Source organism: Oncorhynchus mykiss, chromosome 6 (assembly GCF_013265735.2).
Source record: "Oncorhynchus mykiss isolate Arlee chromosome 6, USDA_OmykA_1.1, whole genome shotgun sequence".
Taxonomy (NCBI): domain Eukaryota; kingdom Metazoa; phylum Chordata; class Actinopteri; order Salmoniformes; family Salmonidae; genus Oncorhynchus; species Oncorhynchus mykiss.
Window position 1 is genome coordinate 28,158,523 of NC_048570.1, and position 16,065 is coordinate 28,174,587.

General features: G+C 44.0%; 1 protein-coding gene across 2 annotated transcripts in view; it reads right to left on the reverse strand.

Moving 5' to 3' along the window:
- The window catches only part of LOC110525660 (PDZ and LIM domain protein 2), a 69,753-nt gene that overhangs the window by 47,555 nt on the left and 6,133 nt on the right, over positions 1–16,065 (reverse strand). For both annotated transcript variants that reach the window (XM_036979772.1, XM_036979773.1), the window contains 2 exons: positions 7,398–7,529; positions 2,001–2,152 (listed from right to left, as the gene is read on the reverse strand). In XM_036979772.1, coding sequence (XP_036835667.1) covers positions 2,001–2,152; positions 7,398–7,529 — 284 coding nt within the window. The remainder of the gene's footprint in view (positions 1–2,000; positions 2,153–7,397; positions 7,530–16,065) is intronic.

Genomic DNA, 16,065 nt, shown 5'->3' on the forward strand with positions numbered 1-16,065 from the left:
ATTAATACAGGTAACGAGTGGAGGACAGAGGAGCCTCTTAAAGAAGAAGTTACAGGTCTGTGAGAGCCAGAAATCTTGTTTGCTTGTAGGTGACCAAATACCTATTTTCCACCATAATTTGCAAATAAATTCATAAAAAAACCTACAATGTGATTTTCAGGATTTTTTCTCATTTTGTCTATCATAGTTGAAGTGTACCTATGATGAGAATTACAGGCCTCATCTTTTTAAGTGGGAGAACTTGCACAATTGGTGGCTGACTAAATACTTTTTTGCCCCACTGTAAGTGCCATTGGGTAATATTCCGATGCCCATCTGCAGTTACTCAGTAACATCACATTACAAGGACCAATAAGATCAAAGGGACATGACATCATGCCCACATGGTCAGTGAACAATGGATTCATTAAGAGGCAGCTGAGGACAATGGAGGATAAATGACAGTATGAATGACAAGATACTGCTGGTGTTTTTCTTTTTAGTGTCACAGTAAAATCTCCACTCAGCTGCAGATATCAATCTGAAATCAAAAAGTACCTCAGAGTGCACAAGTCAGGTTATTGTACATATGGGTATTTGGTGCAGTTCCTCAGTTTAAGACAGGCACGCCTTAACCAACACTCCTATTCTAAGGGTGAGCTGATGCCAACTTCTGCCCATGGGCAAACCCAGCTGTAATCCAGCCGCAGTGATCTGCAGGGCTGTAAACCCATTTACCAGGTTCCTCTCTTACACTATTACTTCAGATCATCAGACATTACACTGCATAATATGCGTGTAGTTTTCATGATTCTTCATGAGAGTTAATTTACTGTTAAGAACAACACATTGCATAATGCTGCAGGTTGACCAACAAGGGGGGAAATACTGTAGTTGATTGGAGGTGGCTAGAGTGGTGCTGGACTAGTATTGATAAGAGAGACATGGTTCTGCCTGCAATCTAAAGACAGTAGGGCTTTGATAGTGCAAACCACCCTTCACTACCTTTCCTATCCTGTTTGCCTCTGCCAGTAGAACAGTGGGTCTAGGGGCAGATGGAGCAGAGTAGCTGGTGGAGCTACAGAGTGCCATTGTCCTGGGAAGCCAGGGAGTCACAGAGTTGTTTCTGGCTCGGAAGGAGACATGAGGTCAGCAGGGAAAAATCCACTCACATGGACCTGGGGCATGCAAAGAGGAAGCGTGCGTGTGTGTGTATGAAGAATTTAGTGTGAGAATTCACTGAGAGAGGCGGAGACAGAAAGACAGAGACAGAGCAAGGACTCGCCAACCAATAGCCTCACTTCACAGGAAAGGGTCCATTGTGGAGCCAATTCTCTGCCACCCTAAAAAGTTCTCAGCTAACTTTTAAACAATGTTTATTAACATGGGAAATGGAACAAACAGTTCATCTTGGCAAGATAATTCTGACCCATTTTGGTATTCCCCCAGAATGAAGCCACGGGTCCTTTGTAGGGCGAGAGAGATGGGAAATCTTAAGACGTTAATAACAAACACTATAATTGTGGAAAGTGGGAGGGAGGATGTGGCAACTGTGGCCATTCCCCCCAGAAACATCAGGGAACTTGCAGGTGCCTTGGTGGAAGAGTGGGGTAACATCTGACAGCAAGAACTGGCAAATCTGGTGCAGTCCATGAGGTGATGCACTGCAGTACTTAATGCAGCTGGTGGCCACACCAGATACAGACTGTTACTTTTGATCCCCCTTTTGTTCAGGGACACATTATTAAATTTATGTTAGTCACATGTCTGTGGAACTTGTTCAGTTTGTGTCTCAGTTGTTGAATCTTATGTTCATACAAATATTTACACATGTTAAATTTGCGGAAAATAAATGCAGTTGATAGTGAGAGGACGTTTATTTTTTTGCTGGGTTTAGATACAGTACAATAGGGTCGGAACTAGAAGCACAAGCATTTCGCTACACTCGCAATAACATCTGCTAACCATGTGTATGTGACCAATACAATTTGATTTGAACTGTGCACTGTAGTGAACCCTACCTCTCCACCAGCATCTGCAGCTGAGTTTTGGAGTTTTTGATCTTGTTCTGGGCCTCCACATTGAGCATGTCCACTGTGTTCTCTCCATTGATCTCCAGGATGACATCACCAGGCTGCAGGGCGGCCAACTCGGCCTTGCTGCCCCCATTGACCTGTGGGCCAGAGGTAAGAGAGACAGTCAGACTCGCTCTACGGCCTGTGGACTTGGTGCAGACATGATGCTATCAGCAACGTAAATAACCAGCAAGCCTGAACGAAATGCTGCATATCGAGTGTTGGAATTTTTGTCAAGGGCTGACAGATACCCTGATGAACAATCATTATGACAAAACAGTGAAGACATGATTGTAATAACATGAGACTGTGGCTGTGATGAAGAGATGGGTTGTTTTCCTCAGTTTGCCTGCCAGGTGTCAATCAGTTGTTACAGGGCTCTAGCTGGTGATTACATTATATTTTGGTTGCAATAAACGTTAACAGACACCACAGTTCTTCACGCACATGGCACACCTCAACAGTGTGAGGATTCATGACACCTTGAGGGAAAAGTCATCAGTGAGACTGTGGGGTTGACTACTCTGGCCTGACCTTTGCCTCCAACCTCACCACATGCCAATGGTCTACTGCCTGCATTAGGGGGAATTCCAGCCTAATGGAACAAACACACACCAGCAACACTCACTCAGTCTCTCTCAGGCACACACAAACACTCAACCATACAAACACAAAAGCCCAAATTAGGAGTTTAAAATCAGGATAATTGAGCACTTGTGAGCACCTAAAGGGTAGGAAGCATGAGTTTCTACTCACCAATGTAACAACACAATTCAACGTCTCAGACACAAGATGTACTGTATGTGGCAGGGTCTACAGACAATCACAGACTACAAAAGGAAAACCAGCCACGTCGCAGACACCGATGTCATGCTTCCGGACAAGCTAAACACCTTTGCCCGCTTTGATGATAACACAGTGCCACCAACGCGGCCCGCGGCCCGTGGCCAACGTAAGACATTTAAGCATGTTAACCCTCGTAGGGCTGACAGCGCAGACGGCATTCCCTATCTGCGTCCTCAGAGCATGCGCAGACAAGCTGGCTGGCATGTTTACGGACATATTCAATCTCTCCCTATCCCAGTCTGCTGTCCCCACATGCTTCAAGATGGCCACCATTGTTCCTGTACCCAAGAAAGCAAAGGTAACTGAACTGAATTACTTTCGCCCCATAGCACTCACTTCTATCATCATGAAGTGCTTTGAGAGACTAGTCAAGGATCATATCACCTCTAACTTACCTGTCACCCTAGACCCACTTCAATTTGCCTACCACCCCAATAGATCAACAGACGATGCAATCGCCATCGCACTGCCCCATCCATCTGGACAAGAGGAATACCTATGTGCGAATGCTGTTCATTGACTATAGCTCAGCCTTCAACACCATAGTACCCTCCAAGCTCATCATTAAGCTCGAGGCCCTGGGTCTGAACCCCACACTGTGCAACTGGGTCCTGGACTTCCTGATTGGCCACCCCAGGTGGTGAAGGTAGGAAACAACACCACTTTGCTGATCCGCAACACTGGGGCCCCAAAAGGGTGAGTGCTCAGCACCCTCCTGCACTCCTCTCCTCAATACTCTTCACCCATAGCTGCGTGGCCACGCACGCCTCCAACTCAATCAAGTTTGCAGACGACACAACAGTAGTAGGCTTGATTACCAACAATGACGAGACAACCTACAGAGAGGAGTTAAGGGTGGTGCCAGGAAAATAACCTCACACTCAACATCAACAAAACAAAGGGGCTGATCATGGACTTCAGGAAACAGCAGAGGACCCGCTATCCACATCAACGGTACCGCAGTGGAGAAGGTGGAAAGCTTCAAGTTCCTTGGCGTACACATCACTGACAAACTGAAATGGTCCACCCACACAGAGACTGTGATGAAGGCACGACAGCACCTCTTCAACCTCAGGAGGCTGAAGAAATTTGTCTTGGCACCTAAAACCCTCAAACTTTTACAGATTCACAATTGAGAGCATCCTGTCAGGCTGTATCACCACATGGTACTGCAACTGCACTGCCTGCAACCACAGGGTTCTCTAGAGGGTAGTGTGGTCTGCCCAACACATCACTGGGGGCAAACTACCTGCCCTCCAGGACACCTGCAGCACCCGATGTCACAGGAAGGCCAAAAAGATCATCAAGGACAACAACCACCTGAGCCACTGCCTGTTCACCCCGCTATCATCCAGAAGGCGAGGTCAGTGCAGGTGCATCAAAGCTGGGAACAAGAGACTGAAAAACAACTTCTATCTCAAGGCCATCAGACTGTTAAATAGCCATCACTAGCACATTAGAGGCTGCTGCCTATATACATAGACTTGAAATCACTGGCCTCTTTAATAAATGAAACACTAGTCACTTTAATAATGTTGACATATTTTGCATTTGTCAACTCATATGTATATACTGTATTATATTCTACTGTATCTTAGTCTAGTTCTGCTCTGACATTGCTTATCCATATATTTATATATTCTTAATCCATTCCTTTACTTATATTTGTGTGTATTGGGTATATGTTGTGAAATTGATAGATATTACTGCACTGTCGGAGCTGAAAACACAAGCATTTCACTACACCCACATCTGCTAAACACGTGTATGTGACCAATAACATTTTAGACTTAGCAATTTAGTTGTAGTCACGATCTGGTTACCTATAACTACAAACAGTTATGTTTTAGCATTTTTGCATATTTATAAACTTATTTCTGGATATATTGGAACTACCCACAATGCACTATTTCTCAACGTCATATGGAGAGCCGGTGCTACCTAGCTAGTTCCAGCTGGCTAATGTTAGGTACTAGCCATGCTAGCATGTAAATGCATTTCAAACCAAGTGTTTGCACTGGTGAACTACTATGTACATCCACGATAAAGAAACCCTTTCTCCTGTGCATTTGGTAGTGATAGTCGAATGAGCGAGTCAGTGTTGTAGTCATTTTCCGTCATTTGTAGATAGTGCAGTAATACCCACAAGGACAGGGTTATGACTAATTTCGATGCCCAATCCTTTGTGGCCCAAAAATAAGAAGCAAGCTTTGAAGTTGGAATGGTTTGTCCGGTTGAAGCAAGCAGATTGGAGAATGGGAACCATGCGCATGTCTACTGTATGCAATGCTCATTTCACCCTGGAGGACATCGATAGCTTAGTTTAAGGGAAGGGGATACCTAGTCAATTGTACAACTGAAATGTGTCTTCCACATTTATAACGTCTTCCTCTGAATCAGAGAGGTGCGGGGAACTGCCTTAATCAACATCCACGTCTTCGGCGCCCGGGGAACAGTGGCTAAACTGCCTTGCTCAGGGGCACAACAACAGATTTCTACCTTGTCAGCTCAGGGATTCAATCCAGCAACCTTTCGGTTACTGGTCCAACGCGCTAACCACTAGGCCAGTGGAAGGCAGGATTCGAAATGAGACTCAAACCAGGTGCTGTGCGGAGCGTGAATGTGATACCTGCAACCTCAATTTTCTCCCGACCTACCGGTAGATCGTAAGTGTCAGCAATGATGGAAATAAACCGGGTAAATTCAATGTGGATTTACCTCACTATATCGCTATTGGATTAGCTAGCTGACTCTCCCTCTGAAGGCCTCTCCTTGTCTCTTCTTTGACTTTGGTAGCTAACTCAGCCGTCAATCGGTAAGTTTCCACTCTCTACTTTATGTCGTTGGCTTTTTGTTGTTGTTGTTGTTGTGTGCGTGTTCTGTGGCTTTCTGCCTATGCTAGACTAGTTGTTCTCTGGCTTACTACTTAGCTATGCAGACCGTGATGGTTGGCTAGTTAGTTATTTTATCATGCTAGCTAGCCTAGCCAACTAACTTTAGCTGGCTGGCTAAGATAATTGCATATAGGGGTAATATTATTTGGTTAGATGGCATTATGTATTTCCAAAACTTTGGTTTACTTTAATGTAGCTGTAAGCTAGGTGTTGATGGCACTGCGTGAGTCAGCCAGTTGCTAACATAGCATTAGCAGGCCAGTAGGGCTAACATTAGCAGACTAGTTGGCTAGCAACCTTGCAAGCTGACTTGTAATAATACATTCAAAGTATTTGCTTGTAAGTGGGCTGAAGATTTTATTGAAACTGATCAGTCTTATGCACTAACTCAAATAGAATAGTGTGGTATAACTTTGCATTGGGACTTTTAATATGTATTCTAATGCAAAACCATATATTACATGTGGTTACGTTTATGCTATACCTACCCTTTAAGAGCAGCATCAACAAGGATGGCCCAAAATTAAAAACAGAAAGAGGAAAATTAAAAAGACACAATCAGTGAAGATGAAGAGGTCTCCTTCACACATCTCCAACAGAAACATGGAAGATTGCAGAGAGAATGCCAGGCTACAAGGCGTTTGTCCCTTTTGCGAAGCAAGATGGCAGAGGTGTCATGTCTGTGGGTCTACTCAAGTGGCAATTAAGCGTTGCTCTGGCAACCCACAATGATACGTGCCTTTTCTGATCAGGGCACGCCTCACTTCACATAAACTAAGGGTGCAGATTTTTACAGGGGGCTATGCCCTGCAAAAACAGGGGGAAGCTCTCTTCTCAGGCCAACAGAACGGGAAAAGATGGGGCATCCATGTTGTTTCAGTGCCAAGATGCAACCACTTCAGACAGTCCAAAGCCATAGCTGCTTAACCAGAGAGGAGGAGGGAGGTGGAGGGAGGGAGGGAAACATGTTGCTTCTCCAAGTGGGTTTTACAACCACTTTCACTGATGAGGTCTCCCGCACAGCATGGACCCCTGTTTCTTCTATGAGACTGTTTGATATTTGAGACACAGTTCCCAGTGTTCCCTGCATGCTGGTGTTGTTGGCTACATGGTAGAGGGAGTGAATGAGAAGGAATGCCCATCATCACAAGAAAACAGCTATTTTTGTCTGTGGCTGTGGCGTGGGCAGTCTCCCTGGGTTTCAGAGTGGCTGTGGCAGGGAGCAGTCTGCCCTGGATATCCTGAGTCTGTTTACGGAGTAGAACTCTGCTAATATCTTGCCTTCTACAGCTCGATCTTCCTGTTGTTTCCTCACAAGCTTAGAAAATCAAGAATAGTAAAACAACATGTGCACTATCACACACACGCACACACACACACACACCACTCAACCCTAACTGTAATAACTGGTTTCCTCCTGATGTAGCTTTTACTCCAATCTGACTGGATACAGTTGTTAAGGAAACAGGTAGAAGGCAGCCAATTGAGAAACAATGAGAGGAGCAGAGAAGTACAGCAGAGACTGATGAAGTTGAGTAGGCATTGCATGTTTTCCTTTACAGAGGATATGGTGTGACTGAGCATTAAGGTCATTAGCGATTACCTTGGAAACTGTTATCACCTTCTTGAAGTCTCTTCCTCCGTATATTCTAAAGCCCCATGGAGACGGACCAATCAGGTTTACTGTCAGCGCCATCACGTGACCAGAGGTCGCCACCCACTGCCTGCTCAAACCCTGTAAAGGAGAGCGAGAGAGAGAGAGAGAGGTTCCGTCATCAGTCATGCTTTTTTTGCTGCAGTGACTATATAAGATAAATACGTTAGAACTGCAACGTCTGCCTTTTATCTCCTACTTGATTAGATCCTCTTGATATAAAAGAAATGGGAGGAATCTGAAAACCAACGACACGACTAGATTAAAAAAAAACAATTATTTAACCTTTAGTTAACTAGGCAAGTCAGTTAAGAACAAATTCTTATTTACAATGATGGCCTAGAAACAGTGGGTTAACTGCCTTGTTCAGAGGCAGAACAACAGATTTTTACCTTGTCAGCTCAAGGATTTGATCTAGCAACCTTTTGGTTATTGGCCCAATGCTCTAACCACTAGGCTACCTGCCGCGACATTGAAGTTCTTGCACACCCTTAGTTTCATGAAGTCCAAATGAGAGAAAAAAAAAACAAAAAAAAAAAACACAAAAAGTTGTATTATACCACAGTAAAATAATATTCAAACATTTATGTTGAGTAGATCCACATACACCACATGACCAAAAGTATGTGGACACCTTCTAGTCAAACATCTCATGCAGGCCAGTCAAGTTCTTCCACACCAATCTCAACAAACCATTTCTGTATGGACCTCGCTTTGTGCACGGGGCATTGTCATGCTGAAACAGGAAAGTTACTTCCCCAAACTGTTGCCACAAAGTTGGAAGCACAAAACAATCTAAAATGTCATTGTATGCTGTAGCATTAAGATTTCCATTCACTGGAACTAAGGGGCCTAGCCCGAACCACGAAAAACAGCCCCAGAACATTATTCCTCTTTACAGTTGGCACTATACATTGTGGCAGGTAGCGTTCTCCTGGCATACGCCAAACCCGGATTGTTGGACTGCCAGATGGTGAAGCGTGATTCATCAATCCAGAGAACGTGTTTCCACTGCTCCAGAGTCCAATGACGGCGAGCTTTACGCCACTCCAGCCGACACTTGGCATTGCGCATGCTGATCTTAGGCTTGCTCGGCTATGGAAACCCATTTCATGAAGCTCCCGACGAACAGTTATTGTGCTGACGTTGCTTCCAGAGAAAGTTTGGAACTCGGTAGTGAGTGTTGCAACCGAGGACAGACAATTTGTAAGCGCTACGCACTTCAGCACTTGGCAGTCCTGTTCTGTGACCTACCACTTCGTGGCTGAGCCGTTGTTGCTCCTTGACGTTTCCACTTCACAATAACGGCACTTACAGTTGACCGGGGCATCTCCAGAAGGGCAGAAATTTGATGAACTGACTTGTTGGTGCCACGTTGAAAGTCAACGAGCTCTTCACTAAAGCCATTCGACTGCAAATGTTTGTCTATAGAGATTGCATGGCTGTGTGCTCAATTTTATACACCTGTCAGCAACGGGTCTGGCTGAAATAGCCAAATATACTAATTTGAAGTGGTGTCCACATACTTTTGTATATATAGTGTAACTAATTTTTAACCATGGACTTCCCTCGTAGTTTAATTGGGATCATAGCACAGGATTCTGCTAGGATGTGTCTGTTTTACAGTAAGGTCTATGCGTCAGCTGGGTACAGTATACAGTTGGCCCCCATAATTCTGCCCTTCTCATGCAGTGTGGGCTGTAGTGTTTTTCATTTGCACATGTGCTTGTGTTGAGACACTGACAGCTCTCCTGCTCTTTGGTAATTCATGCTGTGGTGAGGAGACGAGGAGGAGGTGGAACTCCGGCCCGACCGGCAGACACACAGACCACACCACAGGGCAGCATAGTTTCTCTTTCTCGCTCTCACACACACACTGCTGCTTTAGTAGAGAGGCACCTCAACTACACAGCAATGCTCTTATTAATACCTGGTTAAGTGCTACCACGACCATACAACTATTCACAACACACCATAAAATAAGGGGAAGCACTGTTGCAGAAAACAGAGAAACAGAAAGGGAAAGTGTCATTATTAAGTCTATTTAGTGTAGGCTCAATTAATTCAATTTCACATATCTGACAGCAGCCTTATTGCAGAACTTCAAGGTAAATATAGAATTGAAAGCATGCTCAGTCTCGCAAATATGTATTGAGAAATGAAGACGTTATCTGGTTTGAGTCTCTGTTGAAATCTGTAAACTTCTGACAAAACATGTTTGACCAAGAAGAAAATGCTGACAGATCCTACAACAAAAAGCTGATGTTTCCCAATTCTGTCTTCACAGGCCCCTGTTATGTAACTTTCCAGCATTACTGTGTATATGTAGGTCAGAGTTTGAGACAAAACATACTTGGTCAGATCAATAACTGAACCTTGGTGCACCACATGGCCGCAGGCTTAATCTTATCGTCATAGGCAACGAATCTGGAATAAGAACTGATCATTGGTGGAGAATGCACTGTGACTGGACATGCTCTCACTGGTCTTAAATCTTCCTGTAAATATGATCCGTCTAGTTCCATACACCATAGTGTTAGAATTGAAGGGATCATCTATCGTTAGGCCCCAAGGCTGGTTCCACAGCTATCCATACAGAAACAGAGCAAACAGTGAACCCAGTCAGGATCTGGGACATCTCTCCCTCCCTACACTGGCCCATTTCAGCCATCTACAGCCGTCTGTCTGTACATTCCACAAGGGTCTGGAACAATCAGCACAAACCCACCCAGTCATTAGCACATTCAGGCAATTAGCGTGGTTACCAGGCTCACCATCATTAACCGCCCTTAATTGCTGTGGACATGAGAAACAGCCGAGGCGCCAGTTGTTGTTCTTGCTGTAATCCCTGGGGACAGACAGACACCCTAACGTTCTCCGTCTCTGGGCTGTTTAATTAGTCCAATGGGCCAGGATCAGCATGTCTCCTGCTTAACTGGAATCATTATCAACAAGGCACAGTGCTAATTTATGATTTATGGAACAACTTATCACTGTAAAGCTGCTTGCTATTTATTGTCAGGCAGTGTAAGGGTGATAGCTGCTTACCTTTGGAAGAGCGCTATTGACCTGAAACTCTCCAGTTGTTACCAAACAGATCACTATGATAATACATTTGCACCAGGTGTTAAATGGAGCTTAAAAAAATAAGCGATGAAACAACAATATAATTAATGTTTAATTGTATAGGTACAAATTTCAAATGCATAAAAAAAACAACATTTTTTAAACTGAGCCCAGTGGTGGATTATATTCTGGTGAGAACTCGTTGCTTTGGCTACCAAGCAGCAATGGCAGCACAATAAAACACACCCACACAATGAGGAGAAATTCTATCAAGTAGGTATTCCGTCTGGCTCACGTCTCCACACATCAGGTAACCACAGTTCAGAAGAACTAGAAACTGGTCGGTCCAGTCAAATACTCTCACTTCCGCTGTGCTACACCGGTCTACCTAATACCATAAATATTTGATCATGGTATACCGTATATTGCCATGGTCTACTTTACAACACTTTATACGCAGTATCATCTAGAGTTTCAGTTGTGAAATCTAGAGTATCAAAGGTGAATGAAGCAATAATGACTTTGATTAAGGTTGTTGAATCAATTGCACAGACAGACTTGAAGGCTGCATTCAGTTTCCAAGTGGAGAATGATCTCTATGGAGAGTTCAAACTGTCATGAAAAATCCCCCAGGCACTTGTCATGTCTTTGAGAGAGCAGCCCCTTCGGGTAAAGGTAGGAGAAACCCAGAGGAGAGTGGAGAACAGCTCTCGTATCCAGGTGCTGGGTTCCAGACTGTTGCTCAATGCTCAAACACGCATGGTGCCAGCAGTGTTCAACAGACAAGCAGATTACAGTCAATTAGCCTCATCTCGCTGTACATTCTCCTTTGTTAACCGTCACTTTAAACTACGTAATTGTGAATGTGTGTGTGAGACCTGCTAAAACAGGTCTGTGAAATCATCTACAGTTTAGCATAGGTAAGCATAGTAAGATTACTCCAACACACCCTTGGGTGAGTCTTGGGTTTCATGCGTGTGTCGCTAAACCACAATTATGGCAGGGTTGCTCTACTCTGATTATGCGCTTTGAAGACAATTCTTGCTGGCTGGCACAGAGAAGATGCGAGGCCTGGATATGAACATGTCTGCTTATGTACCATACTCAGCTCACACTCTTCACCTTTCACCTGGTTATTGCAGAACCAGGTTATACCCAGGCCTGAACTTTAGGAAACACACACCATCCACTGTTGTGGTTGCAGCAGAATGCTCTGTGTATGATTCACACTTTACAAATCTCTTGCTTCTGGCCATTTAGCTCTGAACTTCCATAGCTTTTGTGAGTGCTCTTGTTTGGCTGGCCCTATAATGTTTCCAAGCACACTCCTTTTCGTGAGGAGGAATGTGGTTGATAGGACACCTGTCCTGCTGCCTGCCCGGTCACACACCCACTGAATAGACAGAGGAATGCCATGGAAAGCCTCTCCCCATGTTAAATGATGTGGAATAACATTCTCACACTAACCACACAGTGATTTGATCAAGTAAAACTGCCATCACTAAGGTGATGACAATAACAGATGCGATATTAAAAGAATGGGGTGTTGAAGGAAGATGAGTGACTGAGATGTTCCTAGGTTGTGAGACTACTATTATCGTCTAAGAATGAGCTGCAGGTTCCTCACACTTAAAAGGAAAAAGTGACAGGTTAAATGTATACGCTAATATATCTCTCTAATAAATTAGCTCTGGAATTTCATTGATTTCAATGTAATCATTAATTGAACCTGTTATGAAAGGGACTTAATTATTGGATCAAATATGTTCTTTATATCTTGTCATCAAAACTGTGGCAATAAGTTTCAAAACAATAGAAGCTATTGTTACGGTTGTTACTACTAGGTACATTAGCCATGGTTATGTCAGTGGTGTGGCTTCAGAAAGAACTGGCTCCACTTCTCTCTCAACAGCATCATCTGAGGATCATATTACTGGTGTTAGCACTAAGCAGATTCAGACAGACTCCCCACTTCGCACAGCAATCAGGCCACCTTACCACATCCCCTACACGGGCCATTAGGCCTTCAGATCCACTGAGGGAGACACAGGAAAGTTTACCACTGCTTTATCATGTTCATCACATGCACATTTTCAACATTGTTTTGCAATGATGTATCTCCGCAGCCCATTCAAACTCTAAAGCCATCTCAGGCAATGTTCCCAATGGTCACACAAACACTGAGCAGAGCAGCCTACTAAGCATTTACCATCAAGCATTATCCCCGGACGTTGATTTTTGGTCCGTCTATAAATTGGTTTAGATTTGACTTGGGCTGGGCCGGCCTTCATGTCAACATCCACAAACCCACAAACATAGACATCTATGATTGGTTCAGATTTGATCAGGTCCGGACAAAATCTGAACCAATCCTATACTGTGCTGTTCAAACTTGGGAAACATAGACGTCCATTGGTCTAGATTTGGTCCAGTCCGTGCTAGCCTTAATTTGGCCCCAAAAAAGACGCCTTTTGATTGGATCAGATTTGGTCCGGTCCGGCCTTGATTTGGCCCAAATATAGACATCTATAATTGGTCCAGTAGGGTGTTTGCCTTTCACGCCACGACCCGGATTTGTCATCCGCTAAATTAGTGTCAGAAATGGGATGGCAGCCATGACTGTGAAGGGGGGGGGGGGGGGGGGGGGTGCAGTCCGGACACAAGACATCTCTTCGGCGTCTGGCAAAAACATCTTCCAACCTTTCATTCAGCTCTTGAAATTGACATGATGTCAACATCTGGAAAATACCTCTAAAAGACGTATTTTCAATGTTATTTTTCTTACTGGGAGACATCTTACAGAGAACAGGAACTGTGCTATTAAAGGAGGCAGACAGAAAGTCTATGAATGTATATTGAACTGAAACTAGATGTGAAAAGGACTCGACATGAGGTAGTCATCCAGTGACACGCATCCGTCTCGTCAAAGACAGACACTGAGAAAACCACAAAGCTATCAGAAACAAGAAAACAAGCAACAGTGAAGCTTTCATCATACAAACTCCACCAGATTGTATCGGAGTGTAACTTCCGGCAGAACAACAGCATACCAGTTAATGATTCTCCTTGTGATTCAGAGAAAAAGCCCTATGCAAAAGAGCATATAACAAACTGAGTAAGGGCTCAGGAGAAAACGTCCTTATTCAAACCATACAAATAATATAGAGGCATGGTTAGCATATTGAAAAAAACAAGAGGAATGGCCAAACAAATAAAAGTTGTGAGCAGCTAAATTCGTTGGCCATTGTCCTGCATTCTCTAAAACGCTACGACTTGTCCAAAATTACAGTGGTCTGTTTCAGTCTGTGGATTGTTTGTGGTGCCACGGCCCTGCACACCCAGAACAGCAGAGTCATCAGGAAACAGACACAATAGAAAACAAGAGGCACATGGAAGGTTGCAGAGAACAAAAACAATGGAGAGGTACTGGTACATTGCAGCACAAACGGCAGTCAGGGGGTGGGGGGGTGTAGGGGCCGGGATTTGAATGGTGCTTGGGCAGCACGTGAGTCCTGGGAAACACATCCAGCCTTTTCCCACCCATTCAAAATACCAAATAATAGTCTGCACATTACAGATTCAATCCAAGTTGTCTGAATGGCTTGGTTTGGGCATATCAGAGTTGAAACATTCCTGAGATGCTGGCTTGAACTTGAGCCACAGGGTCGTTCCACAAATTTGTTTAATTTATTTGATTCCACCTTTATTTAACCAGGTAGGCCAGTTGAGAACAAGTTCTCATTTACAAATGTGACCTGGCCAAGATAAAGCAAAGCAGTGCAACAAAAAACAACAGAGTTCCACATAAACAAACGTACAGTCAATAACACAAGAGAAACATATGTATAGTGTGTGCAAATGTAGAAGAGTAGGGAGGTAGGCAATAAATAGGCCATAGAGGCAAAATAATTACAATTTAGCATTAACACTGGAATGATAGATAGAGATACTGGGGTGCAAAAGAGCAAGAGGGTAAGTAATAATATGGGGATGAGATAGTTGGGTGTGCTATTTATAAATTGGCTGTGTTACAGGTACAGTGATCGGTAAGCTGCTCTGACAGCTGATGCTTAAAGTTAGAGAGTGAGCTATAAGACTCCAGCTTCAGTGATTTATGCAATTTGTTCCAGTCATTGGCAGCAGAGAACTGGAAGGAAAGGTGTCCAAAGTAAGTGTTGGCTTTGGGGGTGACTTGGCCAGTGAAATATACCTGCTGGAGTGCGTGCTACGGGTGGGTGTTGCTATGGTGACCAGTGAGCTGAGATAAGGCGGGGCTTTACCTATCATAGACTTATAGATGCTGGAGCCAGTTGATTTGGCGACGAATATGTAGTGAGGGCCAGCCAACGAAAGCATATAGGTCGCAGTGGTGGGTAGTATATGGGGCTTTGGATGGCACGGTGATAGGCTACATCCAGTTTGCTGAGTAGAGTGTTGGAGGCTATTTTGTAAATGCTATCGCTGAAGTAAAGAATCGGTAGTATAGTCAGTTTTATGAGGGTATGTTTAGCAGCATGAGTGAAGGAGGCTTTGTTGCGAAATAGGAAGCCCATTCTAGATTTAATTTTGGAAATGAGTGCCTTTTGTGTCCCTTTGATATTTTAAGTAGATATTGTGCGCAAATATTGCACTTTAAAAGCCTGTTATATTACATGAAGTGCCCTTTAATATAGATCCAATAAAAATTCAATACATGTGATTTTTAATATGAATAAAGACTTGCTAAAGTGCCAAAATTCTGCTTTTTGACATGTGCCTCTGTGCATCCTCATTTATCCCAGTTTTCACCATCATTGTAATGCCCTAGTTATTTTGTTGGTTTGACAAAGTAATTTCTCAAGATTATAATTTTGTGATACATTTTAAGGTTTAAAGGCGGGTGGGGACTGATGGGCAACCTCGGTTGCTGGTTGGGATGTGAAGGGGTGGAAGGCATTCTTTCTTCGGGTGAGGAGGGAGGATGCGGGCGGGTGGATGGGGACTGAGGGTGGCAATGGGTTGGAGTTATCTTTGTGCTCTTCTCTTTTATAGTTTTTTTTAAACCTGTACCCCTAAAAAAAATGCAGTTATGACTATAACTACTGTTCTCTGAAGGAGGGAAACAAGGTACAACACAGCTACGGGGGAGTTTGCGCACTATCACCCTCTACTGAAGAACATTCGAATCACGCCAGACGAGGCCAATGAATACCCTGCCTCACTAAACCCGAGGCACGGATTAATTCCTTCAATTCAGTACCAGTCTTCACCGAGCTGGCGGCACAGGGCTGAACAGGTGTTGTAACTTGTTTTGCTCATTCAGCGAGCAGTATTTATTATCATAACTGTACGTTCCCTTTCAGTCTGTAAATTTGGCACTACACAGCAATGGGGATATGAAATCACGCCCCATGCCCACCCCAGCTGACACAGAATGAAATGACACACCACCCAGAGTTCGAACCTGACAGGAACACCTGCGGTACCCGGGTATTGCGCATTCTACATGCTGCCTAACGACCCTGTCCTGCCCCAGGTGTTAGCACAATGTGGGCTACACTGGGGCCAGTGA